The 10865-nt window shown below is 60.3% G+C and overlaps 1 protein-coding gene across 1 annotated transcript; it reads right to left on the bottom strand.

The window, feature by feature from the left end:
* Window positions 1–271: 271 nt before the first annotated feature.
* LOC144491290 (sarcoplasmic/endoplasmic reticulum calcium ATPase 1-like) lies at window positions 272–7880 on the bottom strand. The gene is made up of 4 exons (XM_078208964.1): window positions 7741–7880; window positions 5816–5901; window positions 3602–3899; window positions 272–516 (listed from the first exon to the last, which is right to left on the bottom strand). Exons 2-4 carry the CDS (start codon window positions 5825–5827, stop codon window positions 287–289), a joined length of 540 nt encoding a protein of 179 aa, XP_078065090.1. The 5' UTR covers window positions 5828–5901; window positions 7741–7880; the 3' UTR covers window positions 272–286.
* Between the last annotated feature and the right edge of the window lie 2985 nt (window positions 7881–10865).

Genomic DNA, 10865 nt, shown 5'->3' with positions numbered 1-10865 from the left:
AGGGGGGAGGGAGGGGGGGGGGAAAACAGAGGGGAAGGGCGGCCAGTCCCATTGTATCCCGGGGAATTCAAAGTGGGTTGGAGTCTCCCGACATCTCTGGGCCGATGGACTCCCGATGGGACAGTCAGAGAGCAATTGCAAGCTTCGGACGGGGTTAGTGGCCAGTTCCTGGAGTCGTATCTCCGGCTCCGCGCCTCAGGGACGGTGGTCAGGGACCCACGGAGAGGCTGCGGAGGGCGGGGGAGGGGGGGGAGGGGAGGAGGGGGGAGATGTTCGGTTAGTGACGCTAGCGAGTTGTTGCGGTCTGGGAATGGGCCGGACGTCGGGGTTGGACGGCGGAGAGGTTTACCTTGCAAACGGACATCTGGTTGGTGGTTAGGGTGCCGGTCTTGTCGGAACAGATGACGGAGGTGCAGCCCAGCGTCTCGACGGAGGGCAGGCTCCTCACGATGGCATTCTTCTTGGCCATCCTGCGGGTACCCAAGGCCAGGCAGGTGGTGATCACGGCAGGTAGACCTGGAGCCCGTAGCGAGGGGAGGACACAGTTAGACAACAGGGGAGACAGAACCACCTGAACACGAAGACCGCGTTTGTAGGTGTATCCATCGCGCAGCCCTGAGGGAGCGCCGCACTGTGGGAGGGTCAGTGCTGAGGGAGCGCCGCACTGTGGGAGGGTCGGTGCTGAGGGAGCGCCGCACTGTGGGAGGGTCGGTGCTGAGGGAGCGCCGCACTGTGGGAGGGTCGGTGCTGAGGGAGTGCCGCACTGTGGGAGGGTCAGTGCTGAGGGAGCGCCGCACTGTGGGAGGGTCAGTGCTGAGGGAGCGCCGCACTGTGGGAGGGTCGGTGCTGAGGGAGCGCCGCACTGTGGGAGGGTCAGTGCTGAGGGAGCACCGCACTGTGGGAGGGTCAGTGCTGAGGGAGCGCCGCACTGTCGGAGGGTCCGTGCTGAGGGAGCTCCGCACTGTGGGACGGTCGGTGCTGAGGGAGCGCCGCACTGTGGGAGGGTCAGTGCTGAGGGAGCGCCGCACTGTGGGAGGGTCAGTGCTGAGGGAGCGCCGCACTGTGGGAGGGTCAGTGCTGAGGGAGCGCCGCACTGTGGGAGGGTCAGTGCTGAGGGAGCGCCGCACTGTGGGAGGGTCAGTGCTGAGGGAGCGCCGCACTGTGGGAGGGTCAGTGCTGAGGGAGCGCCGCACTGTGGGAGGGTCAGTGCAGAGGGAGCGCCGCACTGTGGGAGGGTCAGTGCTGAGGGAGCACCGCACTGTGGGAGGGTCAGTGCTGAGGGAGCGCCGCACTGTGGGAGGGTCAGTGCTGAGGGAGCGCCGCGCTGTGGGAGGGTCAGTGCTGAGGGAGCGCCGCACTGTGGGAGGGTCGGTGCTGAGGGAGCGCCGCACCGTGGGAGGGTCAGTGCTGAGGGAGCGCCGCACTGTGGGAGGGTCAGTGCTGAGGGAGCGCCGCACTGTGGGAGGGTCAGTGCTGAGGGAGTGCCGCACTGTGGGAGGGACAGTGCTGAGGGAGTGCCGCACTGTGGGAGGGTCGGTGCTGAGGGAGCGCCGCACTGCGGGAGGGTCGGTGCTGAGCGAATCTGATACTATCAGAGAATCGCTACAGTGCAGAAAGAGGCCATTCAGCCCATTGAGTCAGCACCGACAACAATCCCACCCAGACCCCATCCCCGTAACCCCACATATTTACACTGCTATTCTAACCTCGGCATCCCGGGACACGAAGGGGCAATTTAGCATGGCCAATCCCCCTAACCTACACATCTTTGGACACTAAGGGACAATTTAGCATGGCCAATCCACCCAACCTACATATCTTTGGACACTAAGGGACAATTTAGCATGGCCAATCCCCCTAACCTACACATCTTTGGACACTAAGGGACAATTAAGCATGGCCAGTCCACCTAACCTGCACATCTTTGGACACTAAGGGACAATTTAGCATGGCCAATCCACCCAACCTACATATCTTTGGACACTAAGGGACAATTTAGCATGGCCAATCCCCCTAACCTACACATCTTTGGACACTAAGGGACAATTAAGCATGGCCAATCCACCTAACCTGCACATCTTTGGACACGAAGGGACAATTTAGCACGGCCAATCCACCTAACCTACTCATCTTTGGACACGAAGGGACAATTTAGCACGGCCAATCCACCTAACCTACACATCCTTGGGACACTAAGGGACAATTTAGCATGGCCAATCCACCTAATCCGCACATCTTTGGACACTAAGGGACAATTTAGCAGGGCCAATCCCCCTAACCTACACATCTTTGGACACTAAGGGACAACTTAGCATGGCCAATCCACCCTAACCTACACATCCTTGGGACACTAAGGGACAATTTAGCATGGCCAATCCACCTAATCCGCACATCTTTGGACACTAAGGGACAATTTAGCATGGCCAATCCACCTAATCCGCACATCTTTGGACACTAAGGGACAATTTAGCATGGCCAATCCACCTAACCTACACATCTTTGGACACTAAGGGACAATTTAGCACGGCCAATCCACCCTAACCTACACATCTTTGGACACTAAGGGACAATTTAGCACGGCCAATCCCCCTAACCTACACATCTTTGGACACTAAGGGACAATTTAGCATGGCCAATCCATCTAACCTGCACATCTTTGGACACGAAGGGACAATTTAGCACGGCCAATCCCCCCTAACCTACACATCTTTGGACCCTAAGGGACAATTTAGCACGGCCAATCCACCTAACCTACACATCTTTGGACACTAAGGGACAATTTAGCACGGCCAATCCACCCTAACCTACACATCTTTGGACACTAAGGGACAATTTAGCACGGCCAATCCCCCTAACCTACACATCTTTGGACACTAAGGGACAATTTAGCATGGCCAATCCATCTAACCTACACATCTTTGGACACTAAGGGACAATTTAGCACGGCCAATCCACCCTAACCTACACATCTTTGGACACTAAGGGACAATTTAGCACGGCCAATCCCCCTAACCTACACATCTTTGGACACTAAGGGACAATTTAGCATGGCCAATCCACCTAACCTACACATCTTTGGACACTAAGGGACAATTTAGCACGGCCAATCCACCCTAACCTACACATCTTTGGACACTAAGGGACAATTTAGCACGGCCAATCCCCCTAACCTACACATCTTTGGACACTAAGGGACAATTTAGCATGGCCAATCCATCTAACCTGCACATCTTTGGACACGAAGGGACAATTTAGCACGGCCAATCCCCCCTAACCTACACATCTTTGGACCCTAAGGGACAATTTAGCACGGCCAATACACCCTAACCTGCTCATCTTTCGGACTGTGGGAGGAAACCGGAGCACCCGGAGGAAACCCACGCAGACACGGGGAGACTCCGCACAGACGAGCCGGGAATCGAACCCGGGGTGTCCCTGGCGCTGTGGAGGCAGCAGCGCGAACCCCCTGTGCCACCCTATCTCGGATTTCCAGAGTTGAGGGTCTAATTTCCCGCACTGTCGGAGTTGGGGGGTCGCGGGGGGGGGGGCGGGGGGGGAAGGACGACTGGGGAAGGGCTTTGAGGGGGAAACGGTCACTCACCTTCAGGAATGGCAGCCACTGCCAGGGCCACGGCGATTTTGAAATAGTAGACAGCTCCTCTGATCCAGGAACCCCCGTGGACGGGGTCGTTGAAGTGTCCGATGTTTATCATCCACACCGCTACGCAGATCAGGGAGATCACTTTGGACAACTGCTCGCCAAATTCGTCCAGCTTCTGCTGAAGTGGTGTCTTTTCCTGTTCCGTGGCTACCATCTGGTCCCTGATCTTCCCGATCTCCGTGCCCACTCCAGTGGCCACCACCACACCCGTTGCCTTGCCAGCTGCGATGTTGGTGCCCTGGGTTGGAGAGGGAGAGGGGGCGGGTGAGAGACAGGCATTTCTTCAGCTCAGACACTCCCACAGTGCGGCGCTCCCTCAGCACCGACCCTCCCCACAGTGCGGCGCTCCCTCAGCACCGACCCTCCCACAGTGCGGCGCTCCCTCAGCACTGACCCTCCCACAGTGCGGGCGCTCTCTCAGCACCGACCCTCCCACAGTGCGGCGCTCCCTCAGCACCGACCCTCCCACAGTGCGGCACTCCCTCAGCACCGACCCTCCCACAGTGCGGCGCTCCCTCAGCACTGACCCTCCCACAGTGCGGCGCTCCCTCAGCACTGACCCTCCCCACAGTGCGGCACTCCCTCAGCACTGACCCTCCCACAGTGCGGCGCTCCCTCAGCACCGACCCTCCCACAGTGCGGCGCTCCCTCAGCACCGACCCTCCCACAGTGCGGCGCTCCCTCAGCACTGACCCTCCCACAGTGCGGCGCTCCCTCAGCACTGACCCTCCCACAGTGCGGCGCTCCCTCTGCACCGACCCTCCCACAGTGCGGCGCTCCCTCAGCACCGACCCTCCCACAGTGCGGCGCTCCCTCAGCACCGACCCTCCCACAGTGCGGCGCTCCCTCAGCACCGACCCTCCCACAGTGCGGCGCTCCCTCAGCACCGACCCTCCCACAGTGCGGCGCTCCCTCAGCACCGACCCTCCCACAGTGCGGCACTCCCTCAGCACCGACCCTCCCACAGTGCGGCGCTCCCTCAGCACTGACCCTCCCACAGTGCGGCGCTCCCTCAGCACTGACCCTCCCCACACTGCGGCGCACCCTCAGCACTGACCCTCCCACAGTGCGGCGCTCCCTCAGCACCGACCCTCCCACAGTGCGGCGCTCCCTCAGCACCGACCCTCCCACAGTGCGGTGCTCCCTCAGCACCGACCCTCCCACAGTGCGGCGCTCCCTCAGCACCGACCCTCCCCACAGTGCGGCGCTCCCTCAGCACTGACCCTCCCACAGTGCGGCGCTCCCTCAGCACCGACCCTCCCACAGTGCGGCGCTCCCTCAGCACCGACCCTCCCACAGTGCGGCGCTCCCTCAGCACTGACCCTCCCACAGTGCGGCGCTCCCTCAGCACTGACCCTCCCCACACTGCGGCGCACCCTCAGCACTGACCCTCCCACAGTGCGGCGCTCCCTCAGCACCGACCCTCCCACAGTGCGGCGCTCCCTCAGCACCGACCCTCCCACAGTGCGGCGCTCCCTCAGCACCGACCCTCCCACAGTGCGGCGCTCCCTCAGCACTGATCCTCCCACAGTGCGGCGCTCCCTCAGCACCGACCCTCCCACAGTGCGGCGCTCCCTCAGCACTGACCCTCCCACAGTGTGGCACTCCCTCAGCACTGACCCTCCCACAGTGCGGCGCTCCCTCAGCACTGACCCTCCCACAGTGCGGCGCTCCCTCAGCACTGACCCTCCCACAGTGCGGCGCTCCCTCAGCACTGACCCTCCCACAGTGCGGCGCTCCCTCAGCACCCACCCTCCCCACAGTGCGGCGCTCCCTCAGCACCGACCCTCCCCACAGTGCGGCGCTCCCTCAGCACCGACCCTCCCCACAGTGCGGCGCTCCCTCAGCACCGACCCCACAGTGCGGCGCTCCCTCAGCACTGACCCTCCCCACAGTGCGGCGCTCCCTCAGCACTGACCCTCCCCACAGTGCGGCGCTCCCTCAGCACCGACCCTCCCCACAGTGCGGCGCTCCCTCAGCAGGGGAATGGACTTTATGGGCCGGATGTCTTCCTCTGCCTTTTAAGGACTCGAACTATTGGTTTTGTGAGCTCGCGATGACTTCTGCAGCGCATCACAGGGCCCGATGAAGGTGGGGTTGGGGGAGGGTGTCAGCGAGGGGGCGGCGGAACCATGCGGGACGACAGGAACTTACAGAAAACAGCATATTCTTCTTATCCTGGTTTACGGCACGAAGGTCCGGGACTGGATCAGTGTGCTTGATCACAGAGACTGATTCGCCTGGGGAAAGGCAGTAAAACGCGTCACCAGAAATATCCCATCAGTCACACCCGTGCAACAGGAAACATCGAAACTTGACGCAGGAGGAGGCCATTCAGCCCTTTCAGCCTGCTGCGCCATTCATTATGAATTCCCGGCTGAGTTTCAAATTCAATATCCTCATTCCCCCACTTCCCCCCCCCCCCCCATATCCCATGATGCCTTTCACCCTAAGAGCTATATCTAATTTCTCCTTGGAAATCACACAACGTTTTGGCCTCAGCTCCTTTCTGTGGGGGTGAATTCCACACATTCGCCACCCTCTGGGTGAAGACATTTCTCCCCACCTCCGTCCCAAAAGGTTGTCCTCGGAGCCGGGGGGGGGGGGGTGGGAGGCAGCGAGGCCCCTCGAGTGCCGCTCTGTCACGGACCATCTGATTGGAACCTCACTTCGCCCGGACGCCCCCAATAAAGGTCCATTCCCACCCGCAACCCTCCCCCCCCTCCCCCCCCCCCGACACGCCCCCCCCCCCCCCCCCACCAAGTTAATCCAGAATCTATCCACCTCTGCCTGAAAGATATTCAAAGACATGATTGGATAGGGGGGTCAGGGGTCATGGATAGGGGGTCAAGGTGCATGGAGAAGGATTCGGGTGCACGGATAGGGGTTAGAGTGTACGGATAGGGGACAGGGTGGACGGATAGGGGTCAGAGTGCACGGATAGGGGACAGGGAGCACGGATTGGGGTCAGAGTGCACGGATAGGGGGTCAGAGGCATGAATAGGGGTCAGAGTGCACGGATAGGGGTCAGAGGCACAAATAGAGGGTCAGGGTGCATGGATAGGGGACAGGGTGCATGGATAGGGGTCAGGGTGCACGGAGAGGGGTCAGGGTGCACGGAGAGGGGTCAGAGTGCACGGAGAGGGGTCAGAGTGTGTCGATTGGGATTGGGCAGTGGGTTGGGATTGGGATTGGGCAGTGGGTTGGGATTGGGGGCAGTGGGTTGGGATTGGGATGGGGCAGTGGGTTGGGATTGGGATTGGGCAGTGGGTTGGGATTGGGATTGGGCAGTGGGTTGGGATTGGGGGCAGTGGGTTGGGATTGGGATTGGGGGCAGAGGGTTGGGATTGGGGGCAGTGGGTTGGGATTGGGGACAGTGGGTTGGGATTGGGATTGGGGACAGTGGGTTGGGATTGGGATTGGGGGCAGTGGGTTGGGATTGGGATTGGGGACAGTGGGTTGGGATTGGGGGCAGTGGGTTGGGATTGGGCAGTGGGTTGGGATTGGGCAGTGGGTTGGGATTGGGCAGTGGGTTGGGATTGGGATTGGGGACAGTGGGTTGGGATTGGAGGCAGTGGGTTGGGATTGGGATTGGGCAGTGGGTTGGGATTGGGCAGTGGGTTGGGATTGGGATTGGGGGCAGTGGGTTGGGATTGGGATTGGGGGCAGTGGGTTGGGATTGGGATTGGGGGCAGTGGGTTGGGATTGGGATTGAGCGAGGGTTGGAATTGGGATTGGGGGCAGTGGGTTGGGATTGGGATTGGGGACAGTGGGTTGGGATTGGGGGCGGTGGGTTGGGATTGGGATTGGGGACAGTGGGTTGGGATTGGGATCAGAGGGTTGGGATTGGGATTGGGCAGTGGGTTGGGATTGGGCAGTGGGTTGGGATTGGGATTGAGCGAGGATTGGGATTGGGGGCAGTCGGTTGGGATTGGGATTGAGCGAGGGTTGGGATTGGGATTGCGGGAAATCGGTGGGGATTGGGATTGGGATTGAGCGAGGGTTGGGATTGGGATTGGGATTGAGCGAGGGTTGGGATTGGGATTGGGATTGAGCGAGGGTGTCAGCCTCTCACTGACCTGTCAGGATGGACTGATCCACCCGCAGGGTGGTGGAGATGATGTTGATGAGTCGGATGTCAGCGGGCACCTTGTCTCCAACTGTGGAACCAGACACAGATCACAAAATTAGCATGGTGGATTATATAAAATCAGAGTAACACCATGTCAGGGCTCAGTGCTGAGGGAGCGCCGCACTGTGGGAGGGTCGGTGCTGAGGGAGCGCCGCACTGTGGGAGGGTCAGTGCTGAGGGAGCGCCGCACTCTGGGAGGGTCAGTGCTGAGTGAGCGCCACACTGTGGGAGGGTCAGTGCTGAGGGAGCGCCACACTGTGGGAGGGTCGGTGCTGAGGGAGCGCCGCACTGTGGGAGGGTCAGTGCTGAGGGAGCGCCGCACTGTGGGAGGGTCGGTGCTGAGGGAGCGCCGCACTGTGGGAGGGTCGGTGCTGAGGGAGCGCCGCACTGTGGGAGGGTCGGTGCTGAGGGAGCGCCGCACTGTGGGAGGGTCAGTGCTGTGGGAGCGCCGCACTGTGGAAGGGTCAGTGCTGAGGGAGCGCCGCACTGTGGGAGGGTCAGTGCTGAGGGAGCGCCGCACTGTGGGAGGGTCGGTGCTGAGGGAGCGCCGCACTGTGGGAGGGTCGGTGCTGAGGGAGCGCCGCACTGTGGGAGGGTCAGTGCTGAGGGAGCGCCGCACTGTGGGAGGGTCAGTGCTGAGGGAGCGCCGCACTGTGGGAGGGTCGGTGCTGAGGGAGCGCCGCACTGTGGGAGGGTCGGTGCTGAGGGAGCGCCGCACTGTTGTTCTATTATGACACCCGGGCTGGGTAGTTCTTGACAAGATAAACATTAAAGAAAGTGCTTGTGGCACTGATTGGAAAAGCACAGAGTGATTATAGTTATGCGGACATTCCAATCATTGTTATTGCCAAGCTTGAAAACTACAATGTTCACCTAGTCACGTCACCCCCAAGGTACCGACCCCCTCCCTATCTCTGTAACCCCCTCCAGCCCCCTACACCCCCTCCCTATCTCTGTAACCCCCTCCAGCCCCCAACACCCCTCCCTATCTCTGTAACCCCCTCCAGACCCCAACACCCCCTCCCTATCTCTGTAACCTCCTCCAGCCCCTACACCCCCTCCCTATCTCTGTAACCTCCTCCAGCCCCTACACCCCCTCCCTATCTCTGTAACCTCCTCCAGCCCCTACACCCCCTCCCTATCTCTGTAACCTCCTCCAGCCCCTACACCCCCTCCCTATCTCTGTAACCTCCTCCAGCCCCCCTACACCCCCTCCCTATCTCTGTAACCTCCTCCAGCCCCCTACACCCCCCTCCCTATCTCTGTAACCCCCTCCAGCCCCCTACACCCCCTCCCTATCTCTGTAACCTCCTCCAGCCCCTACACCCCCTCTCTATCTCTGTAACCTCCTCCAGCCCCAACATTCCCTCCCTATCTCTGTAACCTCCTCCAGCCCCCTACACCCCTCCCTATCTCTGTAACCTCCTCCAGCCCCCTACACCCCCTCCCATTTCTCTGTAAACTCCTCCAGCCCCCTACACTCCTCCCTATCTCTGAAACCTCCTCCAGCCCCCTACACCCCCCTCCTATCTCTGTAACCTCCTCCAGCCCCCTACACCCCCTCCCTATCTCTGTAACCTCCTCCAGCCCCCTACACCCCCTCCCTATCTCTGTAACCTCCTCCAGCCCCCTACACCCCTCCCTATCTCTGTAACCTCCTCCAGCCCCCTACACCCCCTCCCTATCTCTGTAACCTCCTCCAGTCCCTACACCCCCTCCCTATCTCTGTAACCTCCTCCAGCCCCCTACACCCCCTCCCTATCTCTGTAACCTCCTCCAGCCCCCTACACCCCCTCCCTATCTCTGTAACCTCCTCCAGCCCCTATACCCCCTCCCTATCTCTGTAACCCCCTCCAGCCCCCTACACCCCTCCCTATCTCTGTAACCTCCTCCAGCCCCCTACACCCCTCCCTATCTCTGTAACCTCCTCCAGCCCCCTACACCCCCTCCCTATCTCTGTAACCTCCTCCAGCCCCCTACACCCCCTCCCTATCTCTGTAACCACCTCCAGCCCCTACACCCCCTCCCTATCTCTGTAACCTCCTCCAGCCCCCTACACCCCCTCCCTATCTCTGTAACCCCCTCCAGCCCCCTACCACCCTCCCTATCTCTGTAACCTCCTCCAGCCCCCCCCCTACACCCCCTCCCTATCTCTGTAACCTCCTCCAGCCCCCTACACCCCCTCCCTATCTCTGTAACCTCCTCCAGCCCCCTACACCCCCTCCCTATCTCTGTAACCTCCTCCAGCCCCCTACACCCCCTCCCTATCTCTGTAACCTCCTCCAGCCCCCTACACCCCCTCCCTATCTCTGTAACCTCCTCCAGCCCCCTACACCCCCTCCCTATCTCTGTAACCTCCTCCAGCCCCCTACACCCCCTCCCTATCTCTGTAACCCCCTCCAGCCCCCTACACCCCCTCCCTATCTCTGTAACCTCCTCCAGCCCCCTACACCCCCTCCCTATCTCTGTAACCCCCTCCAGCCCCCTACACCCCCTCCCTATCTCTGTAACCTCCTCCAGACCCTACATTTGTATGTGGCAACATGTGTTTTACGAGGCCAGTTTGGAAAAGAATGGGGAGAGAGATAGAATCACAGAGAGGGAAACTCAGGGAGAGAGAGAGAAAGACAGAGAGAGCAAGCGAGCGAGACAGAGAAAGGAAGATAGAGAGAGAGAGAGAGGGAGAGAGGGAAAGTGACAGAGAGAGAGAGAGAGAGTGAACGAGAGAGAGACAGAGAGAGAGAGAGAGAGAGAGAGAGAAACGGAGAGAGAGAGAGAGGGAGAAAAACAGAGAGAGAGAGACAGAGAGAGAGACAGAGAGAGAGAGAGAGAAAACAGAGAGAGAGAGAGAGAGACAGAGAGAGAGAGAGAGACAGAGAGAGCGAGCGAGCGAGACAGAGAAAGGAAGATAGAGTGAGAGAGACAGAGAGAGAAAGTGACAGAGAGAGAGAGCGAACGAGAGAGAGACAGAGAGAGAGAGAGAGACAGAGAGAGACAGAGAGAGACAGAGAGAAACGGAGAGAGAGAGACAGAGAGAGAGAGACAGAGAGAGGACAGAGAGGAAACGGAGAG

This window comes from Mustelus asterias, unplaced genomic scaffold (assembly GCF_964213995.1).
Source record: "Mustelus asterias unplaced genomic scaffold, sMusAst1.hap1.1 HAP1_SCAFFOLD_4931, whole genome shotgun sequence".
In the NCBI taxonomy this organism is placed as follows: Eukaryota; Metazoa; Chordata; class Chondrichthyes; order Carcharhiniformes; family Triakidae; genus Mustelus; species Mustelus asterias.
Note: the sequence above shows the minus strand (reverse complement) of the source record. Positions and strands in the feature narration are given on the sequence as shown.

Bases quoted from the DNA above. Each gene is read 5' to 3' on its own strand.
- LOC144491290 (XM_078208964.1), bottom strand. The intron at 517-3,601 runs GTGAGTGACCGT...TACGGGCTCCAG, and splicing joins AGTGGCTGCCATTCCTGAAG to GTCTACCTGCCGTGATCACC.